Genomic DNA, 17,994 nt, shown 5'->3' on the forward strand with positions numbered 1-17,994 from the left:
GGTGTTATGAGAGCCCAGGTTGCTCTGATAGTGGCCTTCAACTCTTCTGCGTTTTTGGGTCTGGCATTCTGCATCTTCCTTTTCACAATACCCCACAGATTTTCTATGGGGCTAAGGTCAGGGGAGTTGGCGGGCCAATTTAGAACAGAAATACCATGGTCCGTAAACCAGGCACGGGTAGATTTTGCGCTGTGTGCAGGCGCCAAGTCCTGTTGGAACTTGAAATCTCCATCTCCATAGAGCAGGTCAGCAGCAGGAAGCATGAAGTGCTCTAAAACTTGCTGGTAGACGGCTGCGTTGACCCTGGAAAAAAGAGCTGGACTGTTGCTGAGTGGTCCAAAGTCATGTTTTCTGACGAAAGCAAATTTTGCATTTCCTTTGGAAATCGAGGTCCAGAGTCTGGAGGAAGACAGGAGAGGCACAGGATCCACGTTGCCTGAAGTCTAGTGTAAAGTTTCCACCATCAGTGATGGTTTGGGGTGCCATGTCATCTGCTGGTGTCGGTCCACTCTGTTTCCTGAGATCCAGGGTCAACGCAGCCGTCTACCAGCAAGTTTTAGAGCACTTCATGCTTCCTGCTGCTGACCTGCTCTATGGAGATGGAGATTTCAAGTTCCAACAGGACTTGGCGCCTGCACACAGCGCAAAATCTAGCCTTAAGTAATATTCTAATTTTGTGACACACGGAATTTTGGATTTTCATTTGTTGCCACTTCAAATCATCAAAATTAAATGAAATAAACATTTGAATGCATCAGTCTGTGTGCAATGAATAAATATAATGTACAAGTTACACCTTTTGAATGCAATTACTGAAATAAATCAAGTTTTTCAAAATATTCTAATTTACTGGCTTTTACCTGTATATCCCGGTTTGTCTTCTCACTCCATGCAGAGAATCCACAGCGAGACAGAAAGACAACGCAACCAAACATGGTAGTTGATACTGTTACCTGATAGGGCTGTTAGCATGTCACTTTCATTGCTCAGTGACACTTCCTGTTTCCTGTTAAGCTGGCTTCCCAGAGCGCAAGTGACTTCTTGCAACCAATCATGCTTCATCATTTCTGGTTTCTTCTGACCAAAAAATATAAATATACATTGAATATTTTATCGAACGCAGTTTATATTGATATCGATTATGTGTCTATTGCGATAAATTTTGATATTGTTTTATCGGTCCAGCCCTAATTATACCAAAGGTGTTCCTCAAGGTTCCATTTTAGGTCCTCCCTTTTTCATAATTTGGGCTTTTCAACTGGTGGCACGCTGCAAGTTCAGTTAAAAAAAAAAAACAGATCCTTAAAAACAGCAAACAGTCCTGTAACTCTGAAAAAATAAATAGACCAAAAATTAAATGTCCACTGTTGAAGTCCTTAGCTTTCTGTATAAGTGGCCCCCGGAACAATTTAGTTGAATATCCTGGTTGTACAGGATTTTAACTTGAATCAATAACTGAGCGTTTCAGAGAGGATGTTCCAAAATGCATTTATTAGAAAAAAGAAACTCCACCATGCTGAATTCTGTTTCCAAAAAAAAAAAAGCATTGAACATGTAGTGTGACCTATCAAATAATAAATAAACACAACAATAATGCAAGTGTGGGAAGAAACTGCTAAAACAGTAACACAAGCAGAGGCCCATCCGACAGATACACAACAAATATTCCGACATTGGACGTGTTTGACTGAAGTTTTTAGTTTGAGATTTGCCGCGAGGAAGCAACATGGAGTGTTTATTGCCTTCTGCAACAAAGTCAGTAGTTTTCACAGAGCTGCCGTCATTAATGCTTGTGAGTACAATCAATGCCTTCTCCGATGTGTCTAACTACAAAGAGCAGAAATAATTGTGTTTTAGTGCACTATGAAGACTGCAATTGTTGCTGCCTTGTTGCTGGAAGCAGACAACAAAATGAGTCGGAGGGGTGGGGGGATTTTCAGGGATTGCTGAGATACTTTGAAGATATTCTATTAATCAAGCAAGTACACATTTTCTTGGCAAAGTACTTCTTGATGAGTGTATTTTGAAGCACTTCAATTCATGTCATTTGTCAGTACTTTTATGTGCAATGTTGATGATCTGGCAGTAATGTTTCAGTCATTTCTATTTGTGGGTTTAAATGTAAAATACAAACGCAATGTTTTGATCATAATGTGCTTTCAGGAAAAGTGTTTTTTTTTTTTTACTTTGCCAGCTATTATAAGCTAAGAAAATCATAGATAGAGAGAATTGCAAACACACAAGTCTGCTTAAATATTTCAACATGTTAAAAGTACACAAGCATTAGGTTTTTAGGAAATACATACAGTGGTACCTCGGTTTTCATACGACCCACGATAAAAATTGTGCCTAGGTGTCAGTTGTTGTACGGCCACACATTACGCCTGACAAACTAGTCCCTTTGCCTGCATATTATTCCGCAGAACGCCCAAACAAAGAACACCACGTGTGGGTGACTCAGTATGTGCTTTTTTTAAAAATTGTATTGAATTTATGAATCCATTGTGGGGCCAAAGAAACTTGCGAGTGCCGTCACTTTGATAAAGAAAGCGAGAAACACTGTTAAATTTAAGAAAAAACTACATACGAAGGGCTCTCTGCTACCTCTCTGTCATTTATATGTATTTCACATTGTTTTATGCATGTACAACTACAATAAGTAGCTCATAAATATTGTGTGTGTCTGGAAAAGCTTAGATTTACATGATGGTAAAAACAGATTAAACAAACTGAAACCTTGGTACCACTGTATTATTTGTCTCATATTTGCTGTATCATCATATTATTACTAATGTTGGCAAAATATCAAAATGAAATCATATTGTACTTTACAGTCTCTACTTTTTGTTATTAAAAGTTTGTCAGCAGTTGGCAAACCAGCATTGAGGTACTTCACTGCCACCTAGTGGACTGGAGTCACGGCGTTGCCTTATAAGGTCGGACATGTCTCCAGGCGTTGTTTTCAGGATTTTCACAGGCTTGAACTCAAAATACCACAGCAGCAGATTCGGATTTAAAAACACTCCAGTCGGAGAAGAAGTCCCGTAAGACGAGGAAGTCCGCACGTGGTCCCAGTTCGACGTGAAGCAGGCGGTCAAAAGACAACTAAATATTGCACGAGTTTTCGAGTGGGTCTACAGACAGGCTGCCATTCATATAAATAACAAGAAGTAACTATAATAATAATAACGCTAACAATAAAAACTTAACAGACTTAAGTATCCCCGCCCCCGACCCTCTGCTGCTTTACCACTGCTGCCAACTGAAGTCGTCATTGGACCCGAAGACCAGGAAGAAGCCCAGGATGGTCCCGAAGATGACGATGTTTCCCGTCAGGACGAGCGCGCACGCCCCCCAAGCGATCTGTGCAAACACAAACCCCAGCATCAACGCCGCACCTGTACACCCTAAAGACTGCGGGGCACTTACGACGTCAGCTCTGGCAAATACGACGGGCAGGCCGAAGGCCGAGATGACGATACCCGTCGTGAGGAAGATGGCCAGCTCTTTGCAGGCGTTGCTGGCCGAGTCGGCGTCGTCCACCACCCGCCGCGAGATGCAGTACGGGATGGGCGAGAGGATGTAGAAGAAGAGGAGGAACAGCGGCCAGTATTTGCTTCACACAGAGAGAGAAAATGGATGCGGATAGGCCGTCATGCAACGAGACAGGAAGTGCTGCATGTACAACGTATACAGCGGCAAGGCATAAACACTGCGGTTGTTTAAGGCCACATCATCCCAGTCTGGGCTTTTGTAAAAAAAAAATCTCTCAGTTAATGTAAAATAAATTTTTATAGTTTAGGAATGTGTAACACTACCTTTAGCCCCTTGCAAAAATGCTACAAAAACACTTCACAGTTAACTCAAGAGACGTCATCAAAGGTCACATTTATTCACTCACACACACAGCGCCAACATTTAGGAACAAGGATGAGGCGATAGAAGAAAGGTAACAATATAATACATTTATTTATTGTAGTATCGGACAAAGTGATGTGTACTTTTGCATTGTACAGCACATAATCGTGGTGCATTCAAAGACCCTTGATTAAAGTTTGAAACACAGGATCACTCGGTTTTAAAGACAGGGAGAGACTTGACCCTAGTAAGTGCACTAATGGGGTGTAAATCTTTGGGCACCTAACGATTCGATCTGATTCCGATTTTTGGGGTGACAATTGGATTCAGAATCAATTTGTGATTTAACACAACTAACATTTAACTTAAATGCCCTAAAAACATTAATTGTTTAAAAAAAAATAAAAAATTAAAAAAAATATATACATATATATATACATATACACACACATATATATACAATTGTGCTTTTTTAATCGATTTTTGAAAATAATTAATCAATTTAGTATCGGGATTCGGATGTGAATTAGCTTGTGGCTAATACAGACGACTTGTATTTCCATGACTTCCAATGATAATAAAAAAGGTTGAGTATGTGATAGCAGTACTTACTCATACACAGGCAGGGCACATCCCAGCATGAGGAACATGAGACCAATGGCCCCTCCAAAGGACAGTGTGATGAGAGCTACAAGAGAGCAATAACATACACGATTTATTAGCTACAAAAGCGCCATCATTAAATCTGCCTTGGCAAAGATTGAGGTATTGCTAACATTATATTAATATTTTAGTGTCCTGGTGTTTAGCACGTCTGGAGTTTGTGTGTGGGTTTTCCTCAGGCACTCCGGCTGCCTCCCACACCCCCAAAACGAGTATGTTTAGGTAATTGGAGACTCTAAATCAGGGATGCCAAACATGCGGCCCGCATCATGATGAGTTTGCTAAGTGTAAAATTGAGCTGCATTTTTAAATTCAAGAAACTGCTGTTCTAAATGTGTCCACTGGATGTCGCAATAGCAATTCTGTTAGGCAAGCAAATAGTTTATACCGGGGCGAGCAAGTATACCAAGCAAGAGGTACACGGTAATACGGGGCTGCGACTCCTCCCCCTCGACCCAACGCAAAACAAACAGGAGTAAGATAAACAATTGGTAACCCGACTTAAAATGCTGCATGAGACACTGCCCATTGATATAGTTCTGTGGAAATTATTGTCTTCTGTGCAAATTTAAAGGAAGTGAACATTGAAAATGACAAATGAGGTAGTTGATACATAGAAGAGTTTTTGTTTTTTGTTCAATTGTAGATGGGCTGTGACTTAAAGTTGAATTGCTTTGTAGATACACTGATATTACGTTTATTGTGTTCTTCATGTTTTTGAAACTGTACCATTTTTTTCCCACATAATTTTCAACTAACTTGAAGTATTTTGTCCAGTGGATTATTTGTAAGATGTCCATTTTCAGAATGTGCTTGTTCTATTTTTAGGCCAAAGTAAAACAAATAAAACAATCGGTAGTTGTCGAAGTGAATTATATTTATATAGCGCTTTTCTCGAGGGACTCAAAGCACTTTTCCCTAGTGAAACCCAATATCTAAGTTACATTTAAACCAGTGTGGGTGGCACTGGGAGCAGGTGGGTAAAGTGTCTTGCCCAAGGACACAACGGAAGTGACTAGGAAAGCAGAAGTGGGGATCGAACCTGGAACTCTCAAGTTGCTGGCACAGCCACTCTACCAACTGAGCCCACGTGGGGAGAGATTTTCCTCTATGCGGCACCTAAGCTAAAATGAGTTGGACACCCCTGCTCTAAGTAGATGCTAGTGTGAAGGCTTGTTGTCTATATGTGCCCTGTGATTGGCTGGCAACCAGTCCGGGGTGTGCCTCGCCACTCACACCCTAAAGTCAGCTGGAATAGGCTCCAGCTCACCGTGACCCTAAGGAGGACAAGCTGTATAGAAAATGGAGTAAAGGTTTAGAGCAAGGGTTTCCAAAGTGTGGTCTGTGGGACGTCTGCAATTAATCAATGTTTATTTATATAGCCCTGAATCACAAGTGTCTCAAAGGGCTGCACAAGCCACAACGACATCCTCGGTACAGAGCCCTCATAAGGGCAAGGAAAAACTCGCCCCAGTGGGACGTGGATGTGAATGACTATGAGAAACCTTGGAGAGGACCGCATATGTGGGTAACCCCCCCCCTCTAGGGGAGACCGAAAGCAATGGATCTCGAGTGGGTCTGACATAATATTGTGAAAGTCCAGTCCATAGTGGATCTAACATATTAGTGAAAGTCCAGTCCATAGTGGGGCCAGCAGGAAACCATCCCGAGCGGAGACGGGTCAGCAGCGTTTATTTATATACCGTATATATATATATATATATATAACCATTTTCTACCGCTTGTCCCTTTTATTTATTTTTATATATATACTGTATATATATATATATATATACATACAGTATATATATATATACACATAATGTATGTATATGTACTGTATGTATGTATAGGTTTGTATGTATGTATATATGTACTGTATGTATATATATATGTATGTATGTATATATATGTATGTGTACATATATACAGACATATATATGTGTATATATACACAAGTGTATATGTATGTGTGTATATATATATATATGTACATATGTATATATACATGTGTACATATGTATATGTGAATATATGTATGTATATATATATATGTATGTATAGATATATATAAATGTATGTGTATATATATGTATGTGTGTGTGTATAGAGATTGTATATATATATATTTATATATATATATTGTGGGAAGCAGATCATAATCATATCCATATTTAAGTGTTATTTCTTTCTAAAACTCTTATAGTCATATTTACATCAGCTAATGTCTCGTGTGGTACAAAGTGCTTGGATTCGAGTGTCCTTGGTTAGAGTCAGAGCGCTGTTTATTCTCTTTGTTGAGACTGCCATTACATTCCTAAGATAAGGAGCACAGCTAGACTGGGGAAACAGCAGGTGGGGAGGAGGAGGAAGGAGAAAATCACAGCACTTCCGTGAGTTGGAAAGGAGACCGAGCTAGACCGGGCGGGGGAACGCTGGTGTACTAGATTGGTCTCACGTTTGTCCTCTAAGCTTGGAGAATAAACCACAAAATACCAACTTCTGCCTGGTGATTGAATATAAACGTCAGCTTATTGCCATAAAAAGAATCTGGGAGAGACTAGCAATTCGAATTCCCCATTGGAGGAATGCTGGTCAACGCAACAATATATATATATATATATATATATATATATATATATATATATATATATATATATATATATATATATATATATATATATATACACACACACACACACACATATATTTATGTGTGTATAAATATTAAAACGGCCCCCACATCCTTTCATTTTTCAGTGAGTGGCCCTCAGTGGAAAACGTTTTTTGGACATCCCTGGTTCAGAGACTAATTTAGCTCCATGAGTCGGTGTACCTAATAGTGTGTCCAAGGGAACCTCCTCACAATAGAAGGCAGGAAGCCGGGCACCCCAGGCTACCATGTGATGAATCAGCTGATCAAACGTGTGACAAATAAACTGAACATTGCCTTAAAGACGTCATTTTTAGTGTGTAGTCTATACTTACCCATCTTTTAAACCGCTACCTTACACACACAAGCTGCATCCTAATTGGCATGTAATCACTGAAGTTAAGCTTTTGCTAGCGGTTAGCCCCATTCGCGGTATTACACCATCAAGTTGTATTGTTGGGAGTTATCACGTACTAGTTGGTGCATTTATTCTTAAATCGAGTCAAAAAAATGTATTTTTGAGCTAATGCTAACAACAGTGATTGGCCCTGCAGCTAACACTATTCCACGCTACTCGTGTAATACCGTTAGCTAGCTAAAAATGGCAAAAGCGTCCATAAGCCTCAACGCGCTGACACGATATCACAGTTAACGCCGGGTTTTGTTTCTATGATGAATAAAGCATCCAATTTCCGCACCTTTAATCCCAGCCATTTCCCCCGGACAAAAGGGTCGACACAGCAGCCGGCCAGATGACAACAACTCCCCTTTTCCACGGCGGAGGACTGCGGCTGTACCGCAAACAGTAGTGGCTGGCGTGATGCTTTCACGAACTTTCGACAAAAGTCGGAAATATAAGACTTTGACCGGACGGTGCTTCATATCAAAGGTATACCCGCCGTATTGAGGATTTCAATATATATATAATTAAATCTACAAGTAGGTGTGAACTCACTTTTGCTTTTATTGTAGGTCATATTTTAATATTGTGGCGATCACCAAATCTTAACACATGTACGTGAACACCTCACAGCTGTTGTCGGAGCAAAATACAAAAAAGTAGCTCAAGTTAATTCACAATGTGTGTGCTCTCTGAGTCGATAATGTAGTACAACGTGTTGCCTGTTTATATATTTTTTTTTAATACAAAAAAAAATTAAAATTCCAAATTTAATGTTGACCCGGAAGTGTTATCATTTTACTTCCGCCTTCGTAGTAGTCTACCCAGCAAAGATGGCGAGCGGGGGATCCTCCACGGCGTCGCTGTGGACCGAAGTGAACCGCTGCGGGCAGAGTGGGGACTACACCAGAGCCTTAAAGGCGCTTAGTAAAAGTAGGTGTTCATGTGTCGAACGTAGTCGGACATGTTGTTGCCATGTGTGGGTAGGGTGCTGTACTTGGGGCTCCAACTAGCGGTGCTCTCTGGCTACCTCCCCGAGCAGCTGTTAGCATGTGGCTAAGCTAAGGGCCGCAAATCAGCTTAGAATGTGGGCCCACGCGTGCCACTAGGCTTTTAACGCACATTGCCACTCTTACTCAACACATGGCAGTGTGCTTGTTGGTGCACCGCTATGTTGTTTGGTGACTTAGTGATCTTATCAAGTTAGGTTGCACAGTCGTGTCTTGTGACGTGTCCCAAGCATGACAGCTAGCCGCATTTGATTATTTTGCATCTAAAGGGATTTATGTTCTATTTTGTCACAGTTTTGCAAGAAAACAGAGATGATGTGACAGCCCTCCACTGCAAAACGGTTTGCTTTGTCCAGAATGGCAACTTCAAGGAGGCTTTAAATCTCATGAACACTCATTCAAAGCTCCTTGGCAGGTAAGTCCATTTTATTTGGTGACGCAGGTGTCCAAAAGGTGAACTGCACTTTTTGGGGAATTTTGCCTATCATTCACAAAACAAAAATGTTTTTATTTGTATGCGGTATTTAAACAAACAAACAAAAAAAAAAGGAAGCCTAGTCTAAGTAAAAATGCAGCTAATGGTAATGCACTATTCCGACCTTTTAAAGCCTTCTAAATAATCATCCAAAAACAACCACCAACAACTTACCTCTCGTGACCTGTATATTAACTAGGGATGATGTTTGTTAAGAAATTATCGATTTCGATGCCATTATCGAACCGATTCCTTATCGAATCCAGATAGGTTGTTGTATATGGAAAAAAAAAACACAATACTTGGTTTAACAAAAGCTCACTTTTATTTTTTAAGAAAAAAAATAAAATAAACAGAGCAAACACTGCCCTGGTCACTCTGGCTGTCATGAATGTCATCATCTGAAATAGGATAACGTTAACATTATCTTAATTCACGTCTTGCAAGCACTAGTTAATTAGACAGACCTGCAAACTCTGGGGTTGTGTAGGCTACAAGATACCGTTAACGTTATCAGACACATACAAAAAGGTTAACGTTACCGTTAGCCACTGACTATGCTTAGGTAACGTTAGTATAGCTAACATTACTGCAGTCCTGGTTGACATAAGAGGTAACGTTATTTTAGCCTAAAGGCTACAAGTGAGTAGATATGGAAATGAACCGGCAACAGTTAACAAAAAAATCACTATCACTGGGACTGCAGGTTGAAGCAGAGGAAGAGGGGCGTGCTTCGTCATCTCTGTCGCTGCTTCTCCACGTGTCAAAGACACGACACGTTTCTCTAACCTTCAGGTTATGTACGGCCTGAACATGTTTCAACACGTTTGTTGTACTGCTCCCCTTACAGGAAAGCGAAGCCTGGCAATAATTGCAGATAGCCGTTTCCTTGTCGTATTTCTTAGTAAAGTGAAGCCATGCCTTGGAGCGTTTTTTTCCGGTCCATTGTTGTTGCTGCTTCTGTATCTGCCGCCGAATGACTGAGTTACGTCATTTCCTGTGACGGACCACAGGACATTTCCTGTGACACGGGATTCGTTCCCAGGGATTCGAATAAAGAACCAAATCTTTTTCTTTCCTATAGTGGCTTTGACAGCGGGAACCTTTTCTCAAAAAGGGATTCGAATCCATGGAATCGGTTCTTTTCTTATCGAACAATCGGGAGAACCGTTTTTCTAACATCATCCCTAATATTAACCAAGTACCGTATATTACCAAATAAACGCCCTTGGGCAAATAACCGCCCATGTCCTAATAGCCGCCCGCGGTCTGACCCCATTTTGTGAATTAACCGCCTCTTCCTAATGACCGCCTATGTCCAAATAGTCGCCCGTGGGCTGTTATTTGCATAATTTAGATTAAAATGCTACTGGGGTTGCGTTTGCTGCAGTATTATTGTTTTGATGGTTTTATAGAGTACTTGGTACCATCATTTTATTTTTCCTGTATGCTGCTTTATTTAAAACTTTGAGTACTGTAGCCTTTATTTTATTTAAGTGACAGTATTATTGTTCTGTTTTGATGGTGGGTTTTATACTTGAGTACTTGGTACCATGATTTTATTTTTCCTGGTAGGCTGCTTTATTTAAAAAGTTTATTTATTTTTAGTATTGGTATTCTATTTGACAATTGTTGCACTACTGCCATGTTGAGGCCTTGTTGATCTCTTGTCTTTTGATAGCCTACCTCATGTTGATCTCTTGTTTTTTTGTTTGTATGTTTACAATAGCTTTTACATTTAAAGTTTTTTGTACGAAAAAAAAAATACTGAACAGTAACCATTGTAACCAAATAATGGCCTGGTGCAGGCTGGTGCAAAAATAAATAAAAGCCTTGTGCAAATAACCGCCTGCTTCTTTTAAACGCCTGTCTCCAAAATCGATTTTGTGAAATAAACGCCCGGGCTACTACTTGGTAATATACGTTATATGCGACATTGTTATTATAAGCGCTAATGCAGGCAAACTAACCATAGCTGTGCATTGAACACAGAGCGCTAACTACGATGTTGACACATTGAGCAGCTGCTGCATTGCTTCTGAGCTGGTGAAAGTTAATTGTAGATTATTCATATCTCTCACCTAGATAATAAAGGATGTGGACATAAATCGAGAAGTTGGTCAACTTTGACATTCAGCTTAGACCTGGAGATGGCAAAAAAGACTTGAAAAGACGCTTGTTTGTAATCATGAGGATTATGTTTAATTCTTAATCTAAGTGGGAAGACAGAAATATTCCATCAGTCAGCATCCCAGTGAGAGCAGACATTGTCCAGTAAGTGATTTTGTTTTTATGTTCATAGTTTGTATATCTTGTTTAGCACTTAGCAATACTGCTGCATGATGCTACAGTTTTACGCTAAAGCTGTATTTGTTTAGCACACAGCTTCTAAAGCTCGTAGATCATCCTCCTTATATTCAGGCTCAAAAATAAGGTTTTGGATCAGCATTTTTTCCCAAAGCAGTTGTTTTTATAGCTCATGTAGTCTGCCATGATTAGTAGTCTTGTTGTTGTTGACGGGAAAAACAAACTTTGTGATACGTCTTTAAAATCAATGCAAGGACGCATGCATAATATGAGCAAAATTCTGGAATATTACATATTATTAAAAATGTGCCTGTTACTACATTACATATATAATTACAGCATCTATATAAAACATTGTTGGGGGTGTTTGGATGTTTTTTAAAGCGCTTTACAAACGGAATAGAGCGACTCCAATTGACTTTAGCTAGCGTTTATTTACTAGTTAGAATGCATGTAAAAAAGAAAAAACGGGTGTTTTTGTCTTACAAAGACTGTGAATTATAGACAAAATTACAAAAAAGTGCAGTTCCTCTTGAACAAATTCAGAGATGATAAAACGTTTTTTTTTTGTTCTTCCTCCTCAGCGAGCTTGTGTTTGAAAAAGCGTACTGCGAGTATCGCCTAAACAGAGTGGACAGTTCTCTAAAGACCATCGAAAATGCCACTGAGCAGACAGACAAGCTGAGGGAGCTCTACGGACAAGTGGTGAGGCATGAACGCCCTCGGAAACATTTAGTCTAATCAACAACACATTACTGCTGCTGTCAATTAAGTAAAGATGTCTGCCGACTGCACAGTTGTACAGACTAGAGCGTTACGACGAATGCAAGTCCGTCTACAAGGATCTTATCAGAAACTCTCAGGATGAGTACGAAGAGGAGCGAAAGACCAACCTGGCAGCTGTCGTTGCCGCCACAAGTCAGTGGGGGAATACCCCGTTGGTAAGCCCCTCCTCTAGAAACAGACAGACACTTTTGTGTGGTTGGAAGTTTTTGTGGACTTTTAAAAAAATATATATATTTTGTTGTCCTTCTAGGAAGAGCTCGGCCTTCCCGACTCGACGTACGAGCTGTGCTACAACACCGCCTGCAGTCTGATAGGCCAGTTTAAGCTGACAGAAGCATACAATAAGCTGCAAAAAGCTGAAAGTCTGATTCCCTCTTTCAACTCATTCATTGTTGGGTTGCAGAATTATTTTAATATCCATCAATTTTACTTTTCAGAGCTGTGCAGAATTTCTCTGGCAGATGATACTGTAAGTTTTTCTCCTAACAATGAATTGTTCTTCACAGGTACATATTGCATGCATTTAGGGATGATGTTTGATAAGGAATTATCGAGTTCGAGCCTATTATCGAATCCTCTTATCGAACCGATTCCTTATCGATTCTCTTATCGAGTCCAGACAGGTTGTTGTATATGGAAAAAAACACACAATATTTGGTTTAACAAAAGCTCACTTTTATTATATAATAAAAAAATAAAATCTAATAAATAAATAAATATTGACTGTTACCCACCTTAAAAAAAATAAAATAAATAAATAAATATTGACTGTTTTTACCCAAAGTATATTAAGTGGGATTTTTCAGAGAAACAAATATATACAGTAACACAAAAACAACCTGTCTCTGTGATCACTATAGGTGTATAAATAATAATGGGCACAAAACTGAAAATAATACAGCTCTCCAAAAAGTGCACTTCTGCTGCTATTTGACATAACTGTTTGTTATGATGCTTTGACATTTTTGCACTTTATTTCTTTATTGAAAGAAAATTCTATGAAGAGAAAAGTTCTTTGCAAATGTGGTTACAATGCTAAAAAATGAAAAGTTAAAGCTAAAAAAAGAAATACACTTTATTGACTTAACATTATTTCTTTATAGGGGGAAAAATGTTATGAGCTAGATGCAGTGGTCCCCAACCACGATTGGTACCGGGCCGCGCAAGAAATTTATTTAAAAAAAAAAAAATAAAAAAATTTTTTTATTTATTTATTTTTTTTAATTAAATCAACATAAATACACTATATATACATATTGTGTATGTGTATGTCAATATAGATCAATACAGTCTGCAGGTATACAGTCCGTAAGCACACATGATTGTATTTCTTTATGGAAAAAAAAAAGGGAGATATGTTGTATATATGTATGTGCTGCGGTTGTTTTAAGAACATTGCGACAGCTGCCGTAAAGGAGGTGCGTTGCTAGCCTGGTTGCTATGTTTCCGGTTGGTCGTAAAAGTGTTCGTCATGTGTTTTACTCTGCTAAAATCTCTCAGTAAAGTTATTCGATGGATTATAGCTTTTGTTTAGAACTTTATTACACCTTGGAGCGCTTTTTTACCGTCCATTGTTTTCCTGCTTTCGCTATCTGCGCCTAATGACTGAGCTACGTGACGTCAATTCTTGTGATGTCCCACGGAGCATTTCTGGTCGGGACGGGACTCGAATAAAGAATCAACTCTTTTCCTTTACCATAGTGGTCTCGATAACGGGTACCGGTTCTCAAAAAGGGATTCGAGTCCGAGGATTCGGTTCTTTTCTTATCAAACAACCGGGAAAACCGGTTTCGAGTATCATCCCTACATGCATTTGCATTACATGTCCTCCAGATATTCTGTAGCATGTTCGTTTTGACTTGATAGGGGTGTGCTGGTCCGATACCAGCAAAAGACAAGTATTGGATGATTTTGGCGTGTATCTAAAATCTGCAGGACAAGCAGTCCTGGAGCGTGTTTATTTGTGCAAAGCTCAATAGCCAGTTACAGCTAAATGTCCTCCTTTTAAGCACCCAATGTTGATCTTTTCTTGTATTCAGGCATGTGATTTTTCCGTCTATAGTTGGAAATCCATCTTTTTTATCTCTGTAAAAATATTTTAAAAAATCAGTTTTTCTTTGTTTTTTTCGACCTACAATGTGTGTTAACGTATTGATCTGTCTCTTTGCCATACCTGCCAACAACTACAGTTTTTCCGTAATGAGTACGGTTTTCCATTACGGTTTTCCATTAAAAATGATTAACTTAAAAATCGAAGCAACTCCACGGGCAGGGGACAAAATATACGGGAAACAATGATGATTGGTTGGTTTATGTATAAGAACATCCATTAATGGTTGGTTGGTTTACTATGATGAGTCACGATTGGTTAAGATTATGGCAAAACATTACGGACAGGCCAATCAGAGGCAAGATAGGGCGGGTCATGTAACCAGGAAGGGAAATCACAACAGACGAGAGAGTCAGAGAAGAGAAGAGGGAGTATTCAAGCAGGCGATTTATATATTAAAAAAACTAGTGGAATATGGCAGACATATCTTCCTTAAATTGTTCTTTTAGCGATGTAGACGACGTCCAGGAAACCCACAATGCATCTACTTGGCCACATTTGGACAAATGTATGCGTCAGGATAAAACATTGCCCAACACATTCGTTTTAGTTGTTTACCATGTAAGCCCAAATCAAAACTGCTCTCGACATGGAAGATGTGGAATACACATTTAAGAACACACATGATTGTGGCAGACGTGGTGACTTTTGCTACAGTGTAGCCTGTCTAAATGCTACATTTCATTTTCATTGGTGTTTTAGAACAAGACCGTAGCTGACATTTTGTTCATTATTTCTACTGTTTATATTTTGACATTGAATAGTTGAATCATTTTGAAACAAACAACATGACTGCACGATATTTGTTATTTCATGCTATAAATCACAAATGGCTATTCAGATAAAGGAAGTTAGCTGATACAATAAACATCGTTCACTTTTTGTGATTTTTGCATTTGGAGCAGTTAAAAGTGGAGAGGGAGTCGAAGAGACAGAAATTGGCTGCGGCCCCCAGACCCACGGCTTATTTTCAGTCTTTTTCATTAAGTTCAAATCACATGCCTGTGTATTGTACAAAAGGTAAAATGGTAGGTTATAGGCTACTAAGAGCTAGCGGCTACTGTACACAATAGCACACAAGTGACACATTCGCAATGAGTGTCTTAATTGAACAATACTGCGGTCTAAAACGGCACATTTGTCATCATAAACAAGTATCAAATAATTATTGTTTCATACTCGGATAAGCGGAAGAAAATTGGTGGATGGATTATTTTCACATACAAAGTCTCCAAGTTAGAAGCTTATTAGAAAGTATCAGCTAACAAATGTGTCCGCATCATTCAACTTGCGGCGGCATATGCTTCTAACCTTATTAAAACTGTGACCACTAGATGTCGCCATAAACAAGTTAACACTCAACTTCTAAAGCATACATTTGCCATAAGGTTAGTGTTTATCATACCTACTATCGTTTTCTGAGTAATTTCACTTGATCAAGCCTATTCTAACATTGCACACTACAAAATAACAAAGATACGTATGATGATTTCTGCTCGTGTCGGATTATCTGTATCGGCCAATACTCAAGGCTCCAATTTGGTATCAGAAGTGAAAGGGTTGTATCGACACACTGTAATAAATGCCACAATATGAAACAAAAATACCATATTTCCTTGTATAATGGCATGGAACATCCCATTTATTGCCCTACCTCAGCCTATTTGGGTGTTTATTAGAGGAAAGGCCTTGACAGCTATGGGTGTATGTTTATCTCTTTTTTTTTTCACATATCTATTGGAGGTTTGGTGCTTATTTTGATATAAGTCAGCACTTCTCAGTAGGGCTGTGTATCTTTGGGCACCACACAATTCGATTCTTCGGGGTAACGATTCCATTCAGAATTGATTTTTGATTCAAAACGATTCTCGATTTGATTGATTGATTGAAACTTTTATTAGTAGATTGCACAGTACAGTACATATTCCGTACAATTGACCACTAAATGGTAACACCCGAATAAGTTTTTCAACTTGTTTAAGTCGGGGTCCACTTAAATCAATTCATGGTCAAAATCAATACTTTTTTAATAACATAGTGTGCAAGTTCTATGGTTAACTACATTCCTCTGCAAAATAGACAAACAGCTCTGATACATTTTTATATTACTTAAAAGAAAACTGGCTTTGTTTAATACAATTATACCCAAACATTTAATAAAGTGACTAAACAGCACACATTTCAGGGGGGGGGGGGAATCGATTTTTGATTTATTTTTTTTAATCGATGAATAATTATTAGTAATAAGAATCACAATTCATTCGAAAATCTAATATTTTTGACATCCCTACTTCTCAATCATTTTCTCTTACCCCGCTTCTCCCTCAGGAAAAAGAAGAAAACTTTTCACATCAATACCACTCTCCACCGCTACTTAACAGAAACGTTTAAAAGTTCATCAATTAGCCTGAAATAAAAACATTTTTAATCCTTGTTTAAACTCTAAAAAAAAATTTTAAAACACTTGAACCATTTGATACTGAAACATAGATATACATAAACTCAATGAATACAAGGAGCACTATATAAAAAACACTTTAATCTACAAAGCAGAATAATTAGTCAGGATTAATGGCTACAATAAGCACATTTTGTACCAACAGCTTTTAGAAGAATGATACTGATAAAGCATGGGGGTCACACTACTAACTACACAGGCCATTACTACTGCAGTATTGCTATTTCTAGTTTATTAAGCCTTTTTTAACACTTTTTTACTGTAGAATATGCTTTTAAAAAATCTGATGTGCTGAAGCGAGGGATAACTTCAATAAAGTTTATATGAAAAGGTTAATACATGCCGATTTTACCAACTTCACCACGAGGTAGAGCTACCGTATTTTTCCGAGTATAAGTCGCACCGGCCAAAAATGCATACTAAAGAAGGAAAAAAACATAAGTCGCACTGGAGTATAAGTCGCATTTTTGGGGGAAATTTATTTGATAAAACCCAACACCAAGAATAGACATTTGAAAGGCAATTTAAAATAAAGAATAGTGAACAACAGGCTGAATAAGTGTACGTTATATGACGCATAAATAACCAACTGAGAACGTGCCTGGTATGTTAACGTAACATATTATGGTAAGAGTCATTCAAATAACTATAACATAACGTTTACCAAACAATCTGTCACTCCTAATCGCTGAATCCGATTAAATCTTAAACGTCTAGTCTCTTACGTGAATGAGCTAAATAATATTATTTGATATTTTACGGTAATGTGTTAATAATTTCACACATAAGTCGCTCCTGAGTATAAGTCGCACCCCCGGCCAAACTATGAAAAAAAACTGCGACTTATAGTCCGAAAAATACGGTACTATGCATATTCAACTATACGATTCATGCAAAAATACAGTTTATTTTTATAGATATGTTCTCCCTCTGTTCTTGCGTATAATGATGCGGTTTTGTGACAGGACATCACCGAGGAGGATATCGAGTCGGAGCTGGCCGTCATCCATTCTCAGATGGCGTACGTGATGCAGTTACAAGGTCGGACAGAGGAGGCGCTTCAGCTCTACAATCAGGTCATCAAGCTCAAGTAAGCGTTGCCTTTTAATGAACGTTCAGTGATTTGTTGTCGTATTGAGATTGTGGTGTTGATTTTTAATCTGTCGTTTTAGGCCATCTGATGTGGGCCTGCTGGCTGTGACCGCCAACAACATCATCACGTTAAACAAGGTGAGCCAATGCCGGGACGAAAACACTAAATATAACACATTCTT

The 17,994-nt window shown here is 38.8% G+C and overlaps 2 protein-coding genes across 3 annotated transcripts in view; one reads left to right on the forward strand and one right to left on the reverse strand.

The window, feature by feature from the left end:
- Positions 1-17,994, forward strand: part of srp72 (signal recognition particle 72) — a 39,133-nt gene that overhangs the window by 12,349 nt on the left and 8,790 nt on the right. The window contains exons 2-10 of one of the 2 annotated variants that reach the window (XM_062040036.1): positions 7,905-8,063; positions 8,391-8,507; positions 8,879-8,999; positions 11,951-12,071; positions 12,164-12,307; positions 12,403-12,514; positions 12,590-12,621; positions 17,686-17,810; positions 17,893-17,950. In XM_062040036.1, the coding sequence (XP_061896020.1) occupies positions 8,408-8,507; positions 8,879-8,999; positions 11,951-12,071; positions 12,164-12,307; positions 12,403-12,514; positions 12,590-12,621; positions 17,686-17,810; positions 17,893-17,950 (813 nt within the window). In that variant the 5' untranslated portion in view covers positions 7,905-8,063; positions 8,391-8,407. The remainder of the gene's footprint in view (positions 1-7,904; positions 8,064-8,390; positions 8,508-8,878; positions 9,000-11,950; positions 12,072-12,163; positions 12,308-12,402; positions 12,515-12,589; positions 12,622-17,685; positions 17,811-17,892; positions 17,951-17,994) is intronic. The other variant, XM_062040037.1, reaches the window with a different exon arrangement.
- On the reverse strand, positions 1,475-8,027 carry leprotl1 (leptin receptor overlapping transcript like 1). Its single transcript, XM_062040038.1, has 4 exons — positions 7,873-8,027; positions 4,471-4,546; positions 3,430-3,616; positions 1,475-3,363 (listed from the first exon to the last, which is right to left on the reverse strand). Exons 1-4 carry the CDS (start codon positions 7,886-7,888, stop codon positions 3,247-3,249), a joined length of 396 nt encoding a protein of 131 aa, XP_061896022.1. The 5' UTR covers positions 7,889-8,027; the 3' UTR covers positions 1,475-3,246.

The sequence above is a fragment of the Entelurus aequoreus genome, linkage group LG28 (assembly GCF_033978785.1).
Source record: "Entelurus aequoreus isolate RoL-2023_Sb linkage group LG28, RoL_Eaeq_v1.1, whole genome shotgun sequence".
Classification (NCBI taxonomy): Eukaryota; Metazoa; Chordata; class Actinopteri; order Syngnathiformes; family Syngnathidae; genus Entelurus; species Entelurus aequoreus.